The sequence below is a fragment of the Grus americana genome, chromosome 6 (genome assembly GCF_028858705.1).
Source record: "Grus americana isolate bGruAme1 chromosome 6, bGruAme1.mat, whole genome shotgun sequence".
Lineage (NCBI taxonomy): Eukaryota > Metazoa > Chordata > Aves > Gruiformes > Gruidae > Grus > Grus americana.
In genome coordinates this window covers 23481813-23503775 of record NC_072857.1, presented here as the reverse complement: position 1 = coordinate 23503775, position 21963 = coordinate 23481813, and the positions used below count along the sequence as shown (strand labels likewise).

General features: G+C 38.6%; 1 protein-coding gene across 2 annotated transcripts in view; it reads right to left on the bottom strand.

The window, feature by feature from the left end:
• RAPGEF4 (Rap guanine nucleotide exchange factor 4) overlaps positions 1–21727 on the bottom strand; it is a 153703-nt gene extending 131976 nt beyond the window's left edge. For both annotated transcript variants that reach the window (XM_054830896.1, XM_054830897.1), the window contains exons 1-3: positions 21474–21727; positions 8394–8536; positions 7170–7258 (exon numbers count right to left, since the gene is read on the bottom strand). In XM_054830896.1, the coding sequence (XP_054686871.1) occupies positions 7170–7258; positions 8394–8536; positions 21474–21538 (297 nt within the window). In that variant the 5' untranslated portion in view covers positions 21539–21727. The remainder of the gene's footprint in view (positions 1–7169; positions 7259–8393; positions 8537–21473) is intronic.
• Positions 21728–21963: the final 236 nt, after the last annotated feature.

Genomic DNA, 21963 nt, shown 5'->3' with positions numbered 1-21963 from the left:
CAAATACACATAAACATATTAAAAAACATGCTAATTTTACTTGATACAACATTAAAAATATAGTCTAATTCTAAAATGTAGGATTCATGAAATGTCTACAAAAACAAAAGCAGAAAATTTGTCATCCCATCCACTACATCCTTGTGGCTGATAATCCAGGAGAGATGCAGGAGCATATTTCAGCATCATTTTCTGTGTTTAAAATTGCATTGTTTTCCTTTCATGCATCTAATAAGTGCTAATAGGCAAATGTTATTAAGATCAAGTTAGTAGGTTTATAATTGCATTACAAAGACAAATGCCCATAATAGTCCAGTTCCCTGAACCATAGCAAATTGCTTTTGCACAGATATTACCATATAAAATTATGTGTTCGGGAAATCAAAATCAATTATGTCTTAGAAAAGATCTAGGAAGAATTTACCGACTGTCAGAAATAAATTTTCAAGGAAGGCAAATATGAACAGGCACTGTTTAAAAGAAAGAATATTTGGGAATGAGCACCTAGGCATGCAAATAGAAGTCTCTACAAAGACCCTATAAAATAGACTATACACTAAAGTTCTGCTTTAACATGCTTACCTTTCAGAGCTGAAACACTATATGCATGCTACCATACTCACAATTGCACCTAAAGGAGCTACCAAGAAAATATGCTTACTGCTCAAACAAAATTTGATCTCCATATCCTCAATACATTATTCTCAACTTTATTTAGAAAGTTCAGATAAAAAGAGATCTCTGTTTAGGGCAGAATAAGCAAATAGCCTGGCATAAAAAGCCATCAGGTGGATCATAAGCAATATTTACATCTTCCAACTTATTTCTCACTCCTTTTCCTCCCTCCAAAAAAATAAACTCCTTTGAAACGCTTCACCTTTTTTTGATTCTTTACAACTCTAAAGAATATATCTTTAAAGACATTAAAGGTAACTTCTGATGAGGCAGCTGTTCAGCCTGGGACATAAATTAACATTGTGTGGTGTTAAGTCAGGAGCTGGAATGGTCGTATCTACGTTCATTAAAGAAAAGTTCAGGCTTCTATCAAGTGAAAATTCTTTCAGGTTTTTTCCCCAGCCATCATTGCTCTCCATAGAGATGCAGTTTTGCAGCCAGCTAGGAAGCAAGCCCATCTGTCTTCTTCAAGACTTCAGAGCCCCATTTTCTCTCTGCCCCTTGTTTATACATCTCCAGCCTCCTGGGGAATCAGGTGCGTGTTTCCTATTACGCCTGTTAACCTTATACTCAAGAATCTCCTGCTGTTCAGCGTAGACTTCAGGAGGATTGCTGGCAGCTCAAAACTCAGTTTGCTGTTCCCCTCTGCAATCCCAGAAGCAGCAGGGGGTTCTAGCTGCTGGTAACCAGCTAAAATTCACACAGCTATTTAAAAAGGCAGTATTAAAGACTTAAAAAGATGAGATTGTTTCCACTGCTATCTATCCTCTGAACACACTATAAAATGGTAACGTTCAAATCCAAGGCTGTTTGTGTATTCAATTTCACTGACTTTCACTGGCAGGTGAGACACATGCAGTGAAAGAGTTGTTAAACTTCCCCCCTCATCAATTTAAAACATTATTGAATTTGTAAGACCATTCTATGGAATGGACGAGAATCAGAAACAAGGCTCTGCCATATTCTCTCCCCCACCATCACAAGGCACATCTCTGCATGCTCCTCCCGGACTTGTGACACTTTCTATTTTCCAACCTGGCAAACAGAATTTTTGTCTTGTGTGTAAACAAAACCATAATGTCTGAAAAAGAAATTAAGAAAACAGGGAAAGCTAGGTTGAAAGGTATTGGGCACTTTTCTTTGAAATTTTAGTTTATTCAATATTTTGAGTTTATAAGGGAGTTGATGTAGCTAGTTTGTTTTTAATTTCATCATTTCCCCACACCTTGTACCTTTAACTCACCTCTGCACCTGTGTCCCTCCAGGACTCCATACCATCTCCATGTTTAACTGGAGATCTGCAAAAGCTGGCATTTTGAAAAGTTTGCTTATTATTACTTTGACACAGTTCAGTTTGTCCTCAGCAAAAATTTCCTTTTATAACAAAGAAACCAAAGGATACTCATGAAAGTAAACTATCTGTTCTATGAAGTGATTTTCCCGTTTCATTACCTCCACTGGAGTATGTTTCAGCCATTCAGATAGGAAATCCTTATCAAACTAATTTAAAGATAATGTAGAAATATCTTCCCACGCTAGAATTAGTTTGCCAACATATGTTAGGCCATCTTCTTTACACAAGACAAGGTGATCTGCTTAAAGGAGGCATTATGCTTCTAGAAAGACTGTGACCAACTTCTCTTCTAGTTCCTAATTAAAATATTTACAGATCAGATTAATAGTACTGTAATAACATATTCATTATTTCCATACCTTTCTATCTGATCCTCTAAAAGCTACCTGCAATGTCTTGGACTTTTTGCTAGGTTACCTGGCAGACAGAATTGAAATGATTTTTCTATATTAACTTTCAATAAGTCAAGTTTAAAGCCAAAATTAGTACAACCACAACAGCGTGGAGCTCAGCATGAGGCAACACATCCTGCTTCTCAGCTTAGTACATTAGTCCAGCCAATCTCTGTGTTACAATGGGTAGAGCAGATCTCATGCTCAAGCTAAATAATTTAAAGCTAGCTTGGGCATATTTACACTACACTACACTACACTACACACTACAGTACAAATCTATGTTGTGACTTCACATAGGTTATCTCCAAAATACCTAATGGCTATTTACATGCACACATAATGGCATTTACATGCAGAAAGCAGTATTGCAAGGACTGTCCTGTTTAAATCCCTTTCCTTGTTTCTACTTCATCTTATCACATACTCCTTTGTCCTCAAACTGCCAGGAAATTCTTCTCTTTCTTACGTGAACATCTGAACCTCTTTCTTCACAGTCATTCTTCTCAGCAACCCCACTAACTTATCTGGCTTTTGATCCCCAGCGCTCTGCATCTTCCTACAGCTGACATTGCTGTACCACCCAAGCACCCACAGCTCCTCCTTTAAAGCTTTTCTAAAAAAGGCTAATGGTTTGTAAAGTCAATGCCCTCTGTTCAGTTTGGTCTGTTTTTAAAATCCGATGAGCTTCAAAAAATCCACCAAAACACAGGCAAGATAAACTAGCAATAGCCCTCAGCGCACACTATGATTCAGCTGGCAGACTACAGGAAAACTGCAGATCAAATTGCTACTTGGTCTTTGTCTTTCTTCTCTTCATTCCTGCCTGTTTTATCAGATAGGAATATAAATCTTAATCATTTGGGGTAAGAGGCTCTGAATCTAATTCAGTAAAACACAATGCTGCAGAATCTGGCAAAGACATCACACTGATGCTTTTGCCGTAATGCATTTATTCCCAGCTTTATTCTGAGACGTTACCAACAGTCATCCTTCAGAACCTGTTCATTTTCAAAATAGAGTTCAAAAAAGTAAACATACACAAGGCGGTCAGTAGTATTTTTAAGACAATACCAAACTAGGAATATCTCTAAAAGGAACTTTTATTACTCTATACCTCGGTTGTAACACTGGGTAGGTAACAGTGCCAAATAAAAATTAAATTCAAAATCTGTACATAACTGATGGTAAAGACTTCTTTCTGATAGATTCTAAATAGGCTGCATTTTCTGTTTATTTTGAAGGGGACTTACTAAGTCTTTGTGTGACTTTTAAGTACAATATTTATCAGGGTATTTGTTATAAACAAGTTGAGGCAAGACCAAAACAGTTCATTACACTTACCTCTGAAAAAAAAAAAAAAGACCTCTTCAGACTCTTCTTGATTGCTGAATAGCCATAAAATTCATAAACCTGTCAGATCTCTGTATTGTAAATTGTATTGTCCCAATTTCAATGGCAAATTAAATTATATCATGAGCAGCAGCAGCTAACATATTTTACCACCTCGGTGGAACAGAACTATCAGTAACAGAGAAATCTGCTCCGGTGAAACTCTTTAAAACAGGTATATTGTACATAGTTGAATACAATTTTCAAACTAGCCATTTTAGTATTTAAATAGTGTCTGTACTCAGGTTGTTATGTATTCTAACACTGCCCTCTTGTGACATAATACAGTTTTGCAAGCAGTCAGGAAGGATTTTTCCAAAACAAGAGGAAAGTGAGGTTTTATGTATGAGATCCTAAATATGTGTGTTTGTCTTTAATAAAGCATTTAAATCAGTACATAGAATGCTTCCTCTTATCATAATAGCACAAAATAGGTAATGTTAATATTTCTGTTCATATGCATTCTCAACTTGGTCCTAATCAATATTACAAACATTTTCTGTGAGAAATCACAAGTGTCTGCATGAGTAAGCTCATGTGCAGCAAGAATGTGTATGAATTAATACTTCACTAGCTAGACTGAAGTGTTGATCCATTAGTGCATTTATATATAATTTCTAGTGCAATGTACACTAGAAGGCATATAACTACATGCCTCTGTAGGAGCAAAGGCCATTAAGACATTCTTAGTAAGCACCAAGTGCACAATAACTTACTGCACTTTTAATGGGAGAAAGCTACCAAACACTAAAGGTGACTCCATAAAGAGTTACCACATGGTAGCTGTTACACAATGCATTTATTCCCAGGCTTGCTGAAATTTAAGTTCCCCTGGTAGACCGATAAGCACCTAGTAAAAGTGGGACTAATATATTTTTAGTCAAGAGAATTGATTTTCCATACTTACATTAACACTGTAGGCATCATCATATAATCAGATGATGATTCAAACTACAGGAAAACTCAGGAGGTCATCTAGTACAACCCCCTGCTCATCTTAAGTATGAAAAGATTATTAGCCGTGTCTAAAGACTTTTTAACCAACAGGAACCTAAATACAAAGTTAGCTTCTCTCTTCCTAGAAAAGATAGCATACTCCTTCTCTACTTTTACATGAGACTACAAACTTCTAAACTTGTAAACTCAGGTAAACATTTGTATCTCTTCAGGTCTGCTGCAAGTTTCTCATTAGCATTAGTGCCATTTATGGTATAACAGTAACAGCAGACCAATTAAATATTACTGTGACTTTGTAAAGGAAGTTTTGGCTCCTGGGTGCTGTTATTGGAAAATGTCCTCCAGCATAGATTACAAGCATCCCTACATCTTAAGCTCTGGTCATCCATTCCCAGCTGGGACCACAATGCTGGCAAATGGGTCTGTCAGGGCTGCCCACCTATGGAGCTATATTCGATTTCCTCCATCATCAGGGTTTGTTGTGAGCACAGTAGGCAGGCAGTGCTAGCAAATTCTTCAAGCTCAGGAATGACTAGCACCATGACAACAAGGAAGTACAGGCAAGACAGGAACAGGGCACCCAGGAGGTAAAGGCACGACAAGGAGTTGGAGACAAGGATGGACAAGGAGGGACATGATATAAACACTAAGATGGTGCAAAACCAGAGAAAATATTGGACTCAAATACTATTTAGGAGTTCCCAACCACCAAACTTATCCAGCACTGGAATGGTAAATGCATGAGCTGCTGTCCTTTTGGCAGTGAGGCTGTATCCTATGGCAACTAGGCAGTGGTAAGAATTCAGTACATTGCTCCTGTGAGAAGGAAACGCGAGGTTAAGAAATTACTGCAGAATATAATTTCTAGAACTAGAAGTACATGAATTGTAGTTCTGTAGTTTCCTATTGGCAGGAAAATGCAGTGAACCTGAATAAGCAGAAAAAAATATTTACATTAGATTTCTTAAAAGGCTGCAGTGTTCCATCCTCCATCTAATGGAACAAATCCACACTCCAAACAGATTCTTAATTTAACTTCCACATCCAGAACACTTTTGTGGATATATTTCTTTCTGATTCAGTAAAGAGTATTGGTCCTTAAAAACAGTGTAGTGCCATCTTTTGGCAAACACCAGAAAATATTCCTGATTGCTTTAGACCTGCACAGAAAAGGGTCTCTTAAGAGCCCAGTACTGTTCCAAATTGTGACAATACTAATGACAGCCAGGCCATGCTGAGAATTGCTCAAATTAGGATAATTATACTCTCAATCAGCCTCTACTTAGTATAGTGAAGAGGTGGCTAAAAATAATGATATGAAAGAAGTTCCTTTTGTATCTATCATTTTACTATAAGAAGTAGAAAGACCCAGTGCTCACATGCTGCCCTGACTTGCATTCTGACCCAATTTCACTGGTGATACAGAGCTCAACAAAGTGAAAAATCCAATTTCTGCCAATCTTCTATGAGCAAGAAACCTTTCCCAATCAGCCAAACTTTGGACAAAGAACACTCCACCACCACCACCCCCCATGTATGCTATGTTCAGTCAAGGCGGGGAAAAGGTATAATGTATATATAGCTATACCACTCATGTAAAGGCAAAGTGAGTCACGTGTCAGAGGTACAACCCCATACTGAGCTACATAACGGGACAATCTCAGATCTCAAACATGCGACCAGGGAATGGGACATGATGCCTTCCCAGAAGACTCAGCTCACAGCAGGAAGTGCATGACTTGTCAGCATGACATTAGACAACATGGGTGGGAGACTCTCTCCAGGAGAAATATCTAATCCTTTTTTTTTTGTATTTACTCTAAATTCCCAATTTTGTAAATCCAGGAGTGCAAAGATATTGAGAAATCACTTGCAGTTTGGAGGGAATTTTACTTGTTCTTCTGTTTCTTAACACTGAATAGATATTACTTTCAGGCTTCTGGTCTAACACGGCAGCAGTTCCAATGCTCTGCTATTACTATAATACTTTCCCATTCTTGCAGTGGAGACTCCAGTATGCTGTTATCAGACTGCACTGTTGGTGGGTTTGGTCTGAACTTTCTGAACAAGGACTGAATTAAAATATTTCCAGGGAATGAATTAACAACTCTTAGATCTTTAGCTTAACTTTGTATGGCACTATTAGAAAAGACAGAGAAGTCTTGTTTCATATTAAAATGTAGACCCCTTTTCAGAGCATTACATTTCAGTCTTCTTGAAAACAATGGCATGATTTGCCTCCATAGACAAAGGACAACTGAGATTAAAGGAGACTCAGAGAAACATGCTTGTGATAAGACAAAATATCTGTATGATATATGTCGTTATCTACCTCAGCATAAGTCATAACCTTTCTTTGTACTACTGACTGGATGGTCTCAATGAAAAATCTATTTTACCTGGTGGTTGCTTGTATCAGAAACCTTCACATCCAGTGATCCCGTCAGAACAGCATACCAGTTTGTCCCAATATCACCCTGACGGAATACTGGAAAGATGAAATCTTGTAAATAAGAGCTATCTCTTTAAGTTTAGCAACATTAACAAACATTTTCCCTCATATTACTGTACTACTGTAGTCACTACTGGCACTATAGAATTTGCCATATCAGACTACTTACTTACTATTACAATAATATTTCCAATGACACTGAAAAGCACATATTATAGTAAACTGGTTGATACACTACAGAAACAATGAGAGCACATAGAATTGCTTCACTCCCCAGTTAGCTTCTCTTTTACTGTGTCTTAGTTAATAAACAAACCAAACCAACCAACCAAACAAAAAAACCACACAAAAACTTTCTGAACAATATCCCTTTGAAATTCAGAATCTTCCAATGCAGACATAGCTCCCACTGACTTCAGTAAGAGCTCTCACTAAGAAGCAACTGCAGGACTTTGATGTTCAGGCATTCCAACTGTGTGATCACACAGCATCAGAATTCCTATTACTTTAAGCAAACCCCCGGGCCGTGTGCCTAAAGCATGCCAGATTTACCTGAGGGGTATCTGAGACTCTACCAAACACCATAGGTCTCCATCAGCTATTCCCCTGGAACAGCTCTGGGAACTCACACATTCCTATCACAGGACCACCACTCATTTCCATCTCAGCTTCATAGACCAAGGACAGCTCTCCACCTTCATCTGGCACACGGGCTGCCAGAGCAAGCACAGAGCTGTGGTTCCCCACAGCAGTATGCAGCTCTGCAAACCTCTCTTGTGTTATTCAGAGTGACTGCAAACCACACACTATTAATGACATGCCTAGGTGATACACTTTTGCCCCTGACATCACAAAGCACCTACAAAAGAGATCAATAATCATTTACAGGGAAAGAATGAGGCTTTAGTGCAATGACTTGCTTCTAATCTTTCCACAAAACAGTGGCAGTGTCTTATATCCAATAACGTGTGCCTTGTTACCATAGATTCACTACACACTGTATTTGTAGAGCAAGCAGCACTTTAGCCCTGCTGTCCCCCATGACTATGACTGTAAACATTTTTATAGCCGTTCCACTGACTGTGCTCTCTCACCGATCTCCTAGAGACAGTCCCAGCCTAACCCCCAATTTTATATACATAAAATAGATCATCATATGAAGCTGTCTTACATGTGATTCCTTTTTCCAGATTTTCATAATATCCACAGAGACATATCTGCTGGAGAAGATTGGGATGAAATTTCTCAAAAGCTTTCACTTCTTTCAGTCGTGTAAAAATTATATCTACATCTTCACTGGAACGTTCCAAAGGTCTGCAAGAAAACAAAGGACAAAACTCTCAAGGGCTTTATAAGAGAAACACCCCCACTTGTATGCACCAAACTTACAAATGTTTGCATTAAATGTCACACTATAATATAAACCAACTAAAATGTATTTCACATGTACATAATGAAACCCTTCCAAGACATCCTAACAACTGTCTGTTATCAACTTGAGCATGATTATTATCATTTCAACACAGGCAGTATCCAGAAGCCCCATTTAGCACCAAAGTCCTGCTGTAGCAAGTACTGTAAAAGTATATATGATGATACAGTCCTTATCCTAAAGAGCTTAGAATTATATATAGTTTTAAGTTTGTAAGGGAGCACAAATAAACAGATGTCCAAACATACAAGAGGTCTGTGGAATCAGTGCCCAAAATAGAAGTTCTCTATCTGGCTAAAAGAAAAGCTTTAGATATCAGCAGAAACTCCCATATCCACATCTCTCTTCTGCATTTTACTGGGTACAAATTAACTTGAAGGTTTTTTTCTCTTCTCACTTGCAAGCAAGAAAGACAACTTTAATAAGTACATTCTCTTTTACACAGTTTCTGTCTCTTAGCGTTGGACAAATCAAATATGCAAGCAACGATCTTAACTCTTCATTGGTAAGGGTAGAGAGTTTTAATCTAAATATTTTAAATAATCTATGACAGTAACACCTTTAAAAAACCCAAGATTTCAAGAAAAATAAAATTGTAGAACTCCCTCCAACAAAGTAGCATGTGGACCAGCAGTTCAGTAGGTTCAGAAAACTACTACATATTTATGAAACTAAAGTGAATTAGCTCCATAGCATACATTTTAAATGTGATTATCAAACATTATGAATCAGCATATGACAGCATTAGAAAGAATCTTTCATAACTGACTAAATGCCTACTACTACACACAGAAAGAAACATAGAACATTCCTAGGAGATCATCATGGATCAGATGCAGAAATCATTTATGGATAAAGGGGTACAAGAAAGATAGACAACTGTCTGTGATCATTAGACCAATCACTCACTCAAATGCTGCTAGTTAATTTTACTGACAAAAATGTTCTTTTAGCCAGTGGATGAGCTTCTAAATCAACAGAACTCAGGTAGCTTAGAATGAACCAAGATGAAGTTCACAAATACACATCTTTATCATCTTATTGTTACACCCACAGTGTAAGTACTCCTTCCAACAGGGTTGGTTTTTTTTAAAGATACACCTTTGAAATCAAAGACTTAAGGGATTTGAATCTTTGTCTCGGAAGAAGCCCAGACCCTACTCACTTTGAACGTCTGTCTCTCATCTTTCTTATTAAATTAAGTCTAGGAGGGATTAAATCTCTATCCTCATTTATACTCCAACTTACCCTTATTAGCTATAGATGAGAATAATAACTCTCTGGTGTATACAGTTGCTTCTACATCACAGTGACATCCTCTTACCACTTCAATCCACACCCAACTACAACAGCTCCCTTTTGAAATATTTCAAGTAAGATTTTCACCCATTCCTTTTTTTTTTAACTGTGCACTAGCTGACAGGTATTAATAAGCATTAACTCTCTTGTCAAAATCCTTTTAAGAAGATTAGGAGGTGCAGCTCGCAAACAGATTTAAAATCCATTTATCCAAGATCCCTACCCAAACTACACTAGCCTTGGAAAACTAACTCCCTTAATGTATGGGCTTTCAAAATTAACAGCAAAACCCAATGAAGAAAAAAAGAAAAATCATTCTCAGAATATCGCCTTTTCCTAGAAAAACTGCCTCTGAGACTGTTACGTTCATACAACTGCTCACAGCTGACTCTGTTCAAGTCCATCAGTTCATTTGCATAGAATTGACTGCAGGTCTCAGTGTTTAGTGTTTTTAATTGTTTGATACAGTCGGACAGGGGAAGAGCAAACAGGGTTAGCAAACAACATGCATTAGGTTGTATAAACTTAATGAACACTGTTCTCTCAGTGCTCTTACTGAAATGCGAGTTCAGAAATCTCTTCTACTTCTAGTCCTGTCAAAAGGACAAGATTTGGGGGGGTTTAATTCATAGACTGTGTAGCTTTTTTTTCCTGAGAGTTGCTGAAGGCTCAACAGACAGGGTTTCCATCTGGTTCAGAAGGTGAGAGCAGGGTTCACTTCCACTGATATGACAAGGAGTGTCTTGTGTCAGGCAGATGAACTGCAGGAAAAGCTCTTCTGACAAAACTGCTTCATGACCCCAGTAAAGCGAGTCATCATGGAAGGACAAGCATTCTCAAAGGTAACTGAGCCACACTTTTCAGAGTTTTAAACATCAGCACAGCAGTAAGAAACCAAACTCCGCATTTATTGGGAAAGACAAATTAAAGTTGTGTGTTCCTAGTGGCTTACTTTAGCATGCAGCTGAGCTACAGTGCTTTGTATTAGCAGCAGTTACTGCCACTTCAAGTACACGAAGTGGGCATTTGAAGCGGGGCACACAAACATGCTCTAAACAAAAAGAGGAATCCAAACTTCTACGTAATATGCATAGTGGTAATCTGAAAATTGTTATACTCCTTACAATGTTTCTTAATAATTCATTACTGCAAGCCATTTGTTTCAGTAGCCTTTCTTCAAAATATACTGGGTTTAATATTACTATGTACAACTAAATTTCCACAAATATTTTTACTGGGAGGACACACATTTTGATCCAGCACATTTGGAAACAAAGCTAGAATTTGGAGAGGCTTTCAGTGAATGATTTAATCATTAATCTATCTTAGAAAAGGTATCTTCTCCTCCAGCTGTGTTTTACTGGAAATAAAAAAAATTAAAAAAAAGGCAGCAGCCAGTACAGAAACATGCAAGGAATCTTAACTGTACCCCAGAATAACAACTTATTAATGTCTCTCAAATGAGACACACAGACAAACACCTAGTTTAAGATTTAGCTGCTTGGTTAGATCATGAGTAAGCATAAAAATGAACTAGGATCCAAGTTGTTTGACAACAAAATGCTTTTGGATTTAATCAGAGCTCCTTGCAAATATCAATGTTTAAGAGTAAGTAATTAACTAACACTTGGTGGCCCAAGCTGAGGTGGCCCTTAGTCTTTACTAGGGCATGGAATTTTGCCTGTGTAAAAACTCCTGATTGCAGTGTAACAGAAATAGTAGTAGCACCCAAACTCAGTTCTATTAAGTGTTTATAATCTATAACAATGAGATCAGTTTCAAAAGGATAGTTTTACTTAGTGAGAGAGCATAATAAGAATAATAAAATAGCATGGCATCAATTAACTGCTTTTCTACATGGCTGCAAAACTCAGGTAAAGTTTCACCACTTTCTACAAAGTATCTTTTAATAAAATTATCATCATTGTAACCATTGTTATCATAATTAAATTAACATTAATGAATCTATCTATGATGCCAAATTTTGTTTTCTATTTCCTAAGTACATGCTGCTTAGCATGGAACATCAGTACAGGACAACATAAATTTACTTCCTGATTGCAGCTATCTTTCTAAGTTGCTGTAAACTTGGCTTTTTTAAAGCATAGTTTGGAATAATATTTAAACAGACAATATTATAATATATTCCTTAGAACATTAATGATTAAACCTATTAATTAGAAAAGTACTGCTGATGGCAGATGGAAAATTATTCAAGCTTTAATGTCACTTTAGTCACGCTGATAGGAGTCAGTGATATTAATCCAGAAAGCAACCACTCCCCAAACCTGAGAGATGGGCTGCAAAAGTCAACCCCAAGGAGGTGAATCTCCCTACACCCCCTACCTGGCTCAAAAAGCCTCTGGAAAGGCTTTTCCAGAGACCATATCAGAGCACCTGATGTCACTCCTCTGTGATCCCCACTGCTGTTCACCACAGAGCAATCTCACTGAGCTTAGCCCCCCTCTGCTAAACTAGTGCTGGTGAGGATGTCCTGTTCTGTGACATTGATGCTGGTATGCTACTGAAGTGTCCCTTCACTGCTGATGCTGCAGAGTTATAACTTGATATCTGTGAGCATAAGAAGTTAAAAAATGTATCCCTCTGCTAAACTAGTGCTGGTGAGGATGTCCTGTTCTGTGACATTGATGCTGGTATGCTACTGAAGTGTCCCTTCACTGCTGATGCTGCAGAGTTATAACTTGATATCTGTGAGCATAAGAAGTTAAAAAATGTATTTCAGTGAGACTTCAACTACCACTGGATTTTCTGCTAAAGCTTCTGTCCTCTCCTAAGTGTATTCCTGTTTCTGAAAGCTCTAGCCCAACGTATGGAATAGGGCCATCGATGAATTTAAAAGTGTGCACATCTCTCTTAAATCAATTAAAATTCTTCAGCTCTCAACAGTTTGGTAGAGGTATGAGATAGAGTAGAGACATTTTACAGCAAGGCCATCCTTCCTGTAGAAAATCTACGACTCTATCCAGTAAAGCACCCACTCCCTAGGCTGCCTCACCCAGCTTAAAATAAATCTTAAGTAAAACAAACTGTGGAAATGTTACATTTGTCTTAAACTTTTTGTTGCTTAAAAAAACCAGCTTCTTACTCCTTTTTCCCAACTTTTCAGCATCTTTGTGGGGCAGCTGCTGCTATATCTCTGTTACATCTGCAGGGTACAAGCCCAGAAAGAGCTTTAGCAGCTGCTGTAGTAACCACACTTCACTAACTGGCCCGGCACCCATAACGGAGTAGGTATCATACCGTGACCATAGCAAATGCTGGGACAAAACCATGCAGGAGGAATGACTGATTTGGACATGAAAACTTCATGCTTAATATCTCTTACCATGAAGGATAATGTATGGGTTACAGTCCTACACTCCCCCTCCAATCTTCAATTTAATATAATTTGTATCTCAACAGGGTACTGCGCTGACATCCCATTTCACTGTGGTCAAAGTGAGGTAGGCATTTCCAGTGTTGCAAAGCAGGGCTTCAAAATGATTAGGAAATGACAAAAAACATTTTTTAATTTCTTTTCACTACCCTACAAGCCTTTCTGCTTTGTTTGACCACTGAACAGTTTATCTAGCTCCTTATTTATATTACTAATTTGCCTCTCAGGGCATAGTAGGTCTTATCTGGCAGTAATTTTTCACACAAGACGTCATCTATCTTCTTCTGCTTGTTCAATACGACATCACAGCATACATATACAAGTGACAGCATCAATGCTAGTTATACATCTCTATTCAATTATGTCAATAAGACTTCTTTAACGGATATTTTACCCCGATATATTTGACTGTGAAGATTTCAGGCATGTATTTTATAGAGATAAAACAATTTTCTTGACAATGTCTGCTTGACTATCTGTAAAAGAAGATTGTAAAAAAACCTGCCAGAAGCATATCTTCAAAAGGCTATTTCATATTTATAAGTGCAAACTATTCAAGCTCAAAGTTTAAATACAGAGAGAGGATAACTGCTACAATTCTTCACATATACAATTTGGGCAAGTATTTCTGTTCATGTGTAGCATATATAGCTTTTTAAAAGAAACTGTTGATGGTGTTAAGATTAAATATTTGAATGTTTATGTATGCTATGAAAGACTTGTTAACCTAGAAGAAAGGAATAAGTTAAAGTTTTTGGGTTTGTTTTTATCAAGTTTATCTAACTATAACCTATTACCTCCTCTTCTACCATATATGTCCTTTTTCTAGCTTCTTCCTCATAATTGGTCTGACACTTGAAAAAAACAGAAGATGTGTACTTTTACCTTCTTTGCCAAGATGCCTCTAGAATTTAAAAATGTTTATTTCTATAACATCTGTTAAAAAATCTGAACCCTGTTCTAACTGAATGAAAACTCTGAAATCCATTTCCTTCCTTGGCTCTTTTTAACTCTTTAAAAAGGACAATATTGCATTTCAGACAGTAATGAACAGCCCATGAAGAATGAGCAGATACAATGTATTTCTTCCACTGGCAAGGCTGTTTGTAGAAAACAGAGTATCACACTACATAAGAGAAAAATAAAACTAGTTCATCTTTGAGTTAAAACTGAATCATCTATTCAAAGGCAAACACTATGAGCTGCAAAGTACCAGGAACCACTATCATGGACCTTTTGGTGAATCTAATATTATTTTAAAGTATATTCTGCTTTGAAACATGAGCAAGGAGAGAACAGCAAGGAACACCACTAAAACCAGATCATTCCTCTATGCTACCTGTACTGTCTCCTGCCCTTTCCTGACATGCAGAAAAGCACAGCAGTAGGATGCAGAAGAAATACTTGAGAAAGGTAAGTTTAAGAGAGGGATACAAGTGACCTATCAAAGCACTTTTGAACTGTGTTAAGAGACCTAAAGGCTAGATATAAATGAAATTACTTTTAATCTTGAGTTAATGTCCAGATGAGGGTTTATTTCCATGAGGACAGAGGGCAATCAATTCTCCCCAAGAAGCGCTTCACACTTGTTATGCTAGTATTACGAAATCCATGTTTTCAACATTCACATTTCAGCTCCTCCTTCCCTTGTGATGGGAAAAGCCTCATCATGAGGCTTTCAAACAATAATCAAATTACAATTCTGTTCTTTTGATTTCCATTTTATGAGACTTTGGAATTCCAGTTTTCACATTTACTCTGACACACGGGAAATAAAAAATTATTTACACCTAGGATTCTTAGGCATATAAATCATTTCAGAGTTTAAAAAAAAAAAAATGCAACACAAGTAAAACTGCTGATGCTTAGTTTCCAACAAATTACTACTGTCACCTACACTCAGAACCCCTGTGATAATCTCTCGTGTCCTGCTATGCAAGGAACAAGAAATGCTGTAGATAATCCCGATCTACTCAGGTACTGATTGACCAGCCAGTTAAATGCAGACCAGCTGGCTGTCAGCTGCACTCAGAATTTGTAATAGTTGAGTTGTGTCTTCCTCAGTGAGGGCCAAAAGAATGCAAATATGGGGGTGGGGAGGGGTCTCCTTTACCTACACACTCATCTCATTATTATATTACTTAATTATATCTGTGCCTTCAACTCAGTTTGGCCAATGCACTGAAAAATTATTGGAGAGTTAGAGCAGTCAAATGCACTGCATTTCTTTACATACCCTGCTCCACAAATTATGCATCCTTTCAACAGGTCAGTTTTTAGATCTGTATAAACAGTGGAATGTCAAAAGATGTATTTATTAAGTAATGATCTTCATAAAGATTTATCTCAAGTTAAAAGTACACTACCTGAATAATAAAGCTATAATAGGAAACAAAACATAAAAAGAATTTTTTTCTCCTTCATGTGCTTTTTAAAAAGACAAAATATTTCAAGAGAAAAAATAAAATTGCAAGGAAATTTTCTCCTTTCACTTATGAAAATTTTTATGTATGGTGCATGCTTTGCAACCAAGGTGTGAATAAACCTTATTTAATAAACCCTCCCAACTTTCATAAACATGAACTGCAGCTCAGGACAGTTAAAATTCCATTTGACAGAAGTAGATCTGGATGAAATTACATTAACCAGCACTGTAGCTTCATAATAGACATTAAAAGCACTTTAATATGAAGACAGACTCTGAGATACATTGCAAATTAAATTTATAATTGAACAATATTCACAAGTGATGATATCCTTTGATTCAAACTCTGGCCACTGCCATCCACCAATACACTATGCTAAACGTACCTTTACCCATTTAGGAAGTGCATTGTTACAGCTAATGAAAATTTAAAACTTACAGCAACTATGAAATAACTTCTACAGATTTACACTGACATACATTTTGACAACTGCTAAATTCAAAGATGAAGTGGAAAGTCAGTTCAGGAAACATTCATTGAGGATACTGATAAAGCAGCAGGAGTAGTAAGTGATCACGCCAAATATAGTGCAGAAAATACTAACAGAACAACGGAAGTATCATAAAAATGATGAGCTTGTTAAATCCAGCAAATTGTAAGATGCAGACGAAAACAGATGTCACATTGGATAAGAAAAATACTTGTATTTGAAAAATATCTGGTGGTCACCTGACTTTGAGGGCACAATTTCAATTAGCTGGTTTGTTGTTTTTTTATCCCTTTGCTGTAATGAGTTTTTGTTATAAAAGAAATTTAACCTGCTCAGAATACAAGATTTTAGAGATCAAATCCTAACAACATGCCAGAAATAACTCAAACAATGACAGTTTAGACATGTTTCCAGTATCATCTGGTAAAAGAGAAAACCTACAGTTGCAACAGTACCACTTCACAGCACTACCAACTAAATTTGAATATATCATGCCCTAATAGGCATACGCATGTACGAGTTTGCTCTGGTGGGCCATGACGATGTTTATAGACATGAATGCTAGCACAATCACTTTTTCCTCCTCTTAATACCTGTCCGTGGAAGAAGTGTGTAACTTACTGCAACCACATAAAACAAATGGAAGCTGATACTAGAAATGCCTAAGCCCGTGAGCAGAATAAAACAGCCTGAATTTGTTTAAAATACAACTCCTGCTCTCACTATGAGTTATCTTGAATTCTTATATTCAATAAAATGCACAGACTTACAAGCTTATGGCAAGCTACATGAGCAATTATTTTGGTCTCTCTGAGGAGATATGGGAAGAAAAAGGGGGGGGTTATTATTCATCAAAGACTGCACCTTTGCACTGGACTAGAAAATGAGTTGCATGATGTGGAAAGATAAATTTATTATTCATCACTCTCAGAAGACCGCACCTTTGCATAAGTGGTAGAAAGCACTTAGGCTATGTCTATACTGCTCTGTCTCTGAGTCTTCACATCCACCAAGGTGCCTGCTGCTGATATATCTCCACACAGACTTGATCCAAGCATACACTAGCTTAGCCACATACTACATACAGAGAGAAAACACCAAGCACACAGGCCAACAGGAGTTACGGTGTATGTCCATGATTTTGTTCAGATCCAAACTTCATGAAAAATGGTGGTATTATTTCTATGGATTTGTTACAAATAAAAAGCAAGGGTAGAAATTTAAAATATATAGAAGTCAGTGTACGTTTTACCAATCGCATGAAAATGTTTTTTAAAAGTAAATAAAATAGCATTGTAAACCAATTCTAAAATATTCACAATATTGCCTGATAATAAATCTATATCCCATTATTTTTTACATAATTATAGGTTATAGAGGATGACAAACATTTTCCGTATTTCTTTTACAATTCTTTCAGAATATCAGTTCTTCATTCTAGCTTATCTGTGTACTCACAAGAGACCTGGTGACTACTAAGCATATACAAATAACTTACATCTCAAATATATGTTACAATGAACTAAAAAACAAATCCTGATTCAAATATGTTGCTGTTACATAGCTTCAGTCTGAATTTACACTCAAATCTATGGGAGCTTGGCTTAGGTATAGATCTGACATATTATCCTGTATATGTTATTTTGGTTTTGTTAGATGTAAATGATGTGAGTCAAAAGTCTAACAAGGATTACAAGGATATAAAAGCTCAGTATGTACAGTATGTCCTTGAAACTCCCATTCATATTTAAATAATTTATAAACAGCTGAGCAAAGATCATAACATTCTTAGCACAACAGGCTAGCAAAGTTACATGCTTTGCTCTGTGATCTGCTTCTCCAGTCTGCCAAGGAACTGAAGGTTATATTTAATAGAGAGAAAAACACAAGATGCCATAGGCAGGTATGAAATTGTAGGATCTCTGACTGTTGTGATGTACATCATTAAAAAGTTTGCATCTGAATCCAATTAAAACACTTACCTGAATTCATAACTGTGATCAGGTTTAGAGAAATAATAGTTACGCAAAAGATACTTTGTCTACCATTCAGTAAAGATATGTCAACATGGAAATTTCCTGGCTAGATAGTCTTTGGTGTGAAAGAAACCATGAGAGTAGAGAAGACGTTGCTCCTAAGCTAATTATACACACTTGCATACATCAGCAATCTTCTTTTAATTATGTGCAGATTGGACATACAGAAAAATGCAAAGATGGCAGGCATGCTTCTGCTCCCTAGGAAATGAGTGGTAAGGTAACTATTTACTTCAAAGACAAAAGGACTGGTTTCCTTAACAGAAAAAATATTTACATCTCCAGGTACAATGAGGACATATAGTTACTCACTGCTGATCCTCTCTCTCCCCTGCAAATATAAAACATTCTCAATAGAGCAAGTGTTCTGAACTTTTCTATTCCTGCTTTTCCTTACCTTTGCACTTGTGACTGTATATAAATACTGGCCTGTGTATTTGATTTTTAAGTGCTGATCTTTGGCTTTTGTGATTAGCAATACCACATGGGAAGCTGCATGGTCAAAGCACTGGTAGTCCTAGCCCACAGTACCCTACACAATAATAACACTTCTGAAAAATTTTGGTAGTTCTTCATTTTTATATGTGCTCTTATTTTAGATGTTAGCAGTTCTGTTTTAATATGTGACTTGGGGAAAACATGAAGAACATATACAAAATACATCACTTCTGTATATGATGTATTTTGTTATTTCCATTTAGAGTTTAATTCTCCTTTTCTTTCAAGAATGAAGTTGGATAATCTGTATCACATGCCATTTTAATCGTCTTTGCTGAGGCTCGCCTAAAATTCTAAAACATACCACTTTTAGAATTGCCTTCCTCCTGAAAATATAAATATATTAACTAAAACATATTAAAACTATATTCATTATTTAATAAAACCATATGGTATCCTGCAAATAATTGACTCATTAAATGATCCCATATTTACAGAATGCACATCTAGTTTGGAAAATGCTGTAAGATTTTTAAAAAGCTTAAAATACATAGAAATTACATAATAATTCAAATGAGTATACTGATAGATCATCTACAGAAAAGAAATACAGTCTAGAAATACAAGTGTGTAAATTAATTAAAAATGCTTTATCTAATAGTGCTTAGATTCCTATACTACTTTTACAACACAGCTTTAACTGTACTTTTTAAATAGAAAAACAGAACAAAAGGCCTAAGTCTATTTCCTATGATCACAAAGCAAAGCAGGAAAAAAACTACAATCTCTCATGTCCTGGGTTTGTTGTACATCCAGATTGCCTTCTGGAAAAGAAGGCTAATACATAATCCTCTAGGGCACCTGGAACTGATTCTTTCCACTCAACAAATTGGTGCTACTAGCTTACTCCAAGTAACAAAAAGGGAAGAAAAAGTTTCATCTTAATAGCTCTAATGAAATTCCCATTATAAAAATGGTCAGCACATTAATTTTCATATAAACATAATGGCAGAGATTTCTAAATGAAATGTTTCACATATGTTTCCTAAAAGCATCATTCACTTCCCAAGGCTATTCACTTCATTAAGCACAAACCCCTGAATTTCAGTTTACAATTTAGACCTCACAATGTATTGAATTTAAGAAACCGGAGAAATGACAGCATCACCTGTTTAAAAGTACTGGGGCTCATACTCTACTTCTTCACATCCACTCAATGTCAGTTTACAGAGTGGAGAATCAGGCCCTCTGCTTCACTTTGGTTTATATATGGCTAGGTTACCATACCAGTTCTGCTTGTATTTACATTGAGAGTACTTTCAACATTTATACACACTATTTAACCTCTAAGAGGTTAGCCTTCTTGTAAGTTAAGTCATGTGTTACAGAGGGGGACAGTGTATGTGGTAGGTGTCTAGACCAAAAGTTTCATTAACTTCTTACAGTTTGTTGCCTGGACTGTTAAGGAAAACCTAATTAGAGGTGCAGTCCTACAACACTAGGAGGTTTCCTGGAAATGGTAGTAATTGTGAGAAATAGGAAGGTTCCCTCCACAGCTCAGCCCCAAATGGCATCAAAAAATGTCAAAAGCTGGCTAATGATGCTCAGTAAACCACAATATGCCATGTAAATGAATTCTCTCCAATAGCTTTATTTGAACCATATAGCATATTTATGGCCTACATTTTTGTTAACTATTTTCCTAGACTACAGGAGACACAGTGAGTGTTCAGAAATCAAATGACTTCACTTCTGAACTAATCCAGTAAGTGCTGGAGGTAGGAATACAGCAAAACACCCACCATGCAACTCAACACTGCAAGACTCACTTTCTGCCGCAACACCCAGGGAAAGCACTCCAAAGAATTTCTTGTGTAAAAAAATAATTAATAAATAATTTCCCTGTATTTTCAGAAGTGAGCACACCACCTCTGAGCACACGTTAGCCAGCCGTAACTCCCACCCACACGGTGCTGGCCACCCACCTATACCTGACCCGCAGCAACCGCAGGCCCCCAGGACGCCGCCGCAGCGGGGAGAAAAGGCTGTGGCCCCTAAGGGCAGCCTCCGGCGGCCTCTTTCAGGGCGGACTTCGGGTTTTTTCCCCCCCTCCTCTGGCCAACAGTCCTGCACCTGCTTGCGCCACGGAGCGCTCTGAGACGAGGGTCTGTCCTTTCCCGCCCGAACTGTGAGGCGGCTGGGCCGGGGTGGGGAGGCAGTGTGCTGACGTGAGGTGAGGTGAGGCGAGGCGAGGCGAGGCGGGGGGTGTTGTGCTGAGGTGAGGAGCTGTGAGGCGAGGCGGAGGGCAGACTGGGACGCGAACGCCACGGGTAGCGGGTCTGCCACGGCCGGCACGGTGGGTCCCCGCCCAGCAGCCCCAGGCCCCCAGGCCGCATCGCCCCCTCCCCGCCCTATAGCTCCCCCTCCTCCTCCACGTGCAGCATTTTCCAGGCAGTAAAGCCCGGCGGAGAGCAGCTGTCCCCGTGGGGACCGCCTGTCCCCTCCGCTGCCAGGGGCATTTCGAGCCCTCACCCTGCCCCACCGCCCCGGCTCTGCTTCCTCCGGGCATTTTGCTTCCCACCTGCACGCTCCTTATGTAAGGCAGGATCTGATGGGGAGCGGGGAGTGTCAGCACACATACACACACACATCATACATGCATGCATACATGCAAGAGGCAGTTTACACGCACACAGCATCCCTCCACAGCTGCTCCTGTGAGGATACCGATACCTTTTATCCAGGCAAGCGATCCACTCGCCGGAGGATGAGGAATGGGAGGTGTGAGCGGCGACCATGTTGGACAGGGATCAGGTCGCCGCGCACCCAGCCGGCTACAGCTCCCCCTGCCCGCCCGCTGGTCGGTCGGTCCGTCCTTCCTCGCTCCCTCCCTCCGCGCACGGCGCGATGGGCTCGCCCAGGCCCCCGCGGCAGCCAGCCCTGCCCGCCGCAGGCAGCGGTGTGCGGGCGTGCGGTTCTGCCTGGTTGCCGCCCGCCTCGGCGGTCCTCCCGCCTCGGCCCGCGGCTGGGCTGTTATCTGGCGCCGGCCCGGCTGGGAGGAACGCCCGGCCCTGCCGCCCTGCAGCGAGCAGGTAGCGGCCTGGGGAGGGGGCGGCCGCCAGGCAGGCACCTCTGGGCTGGGGCAGGGGGGTGAGACCAGGCTGGAAAGGAGTTAGTTCCCTCCTGGAAGGTGTTGTCGTCCGGCTTCCTGAACTCCTCAGTA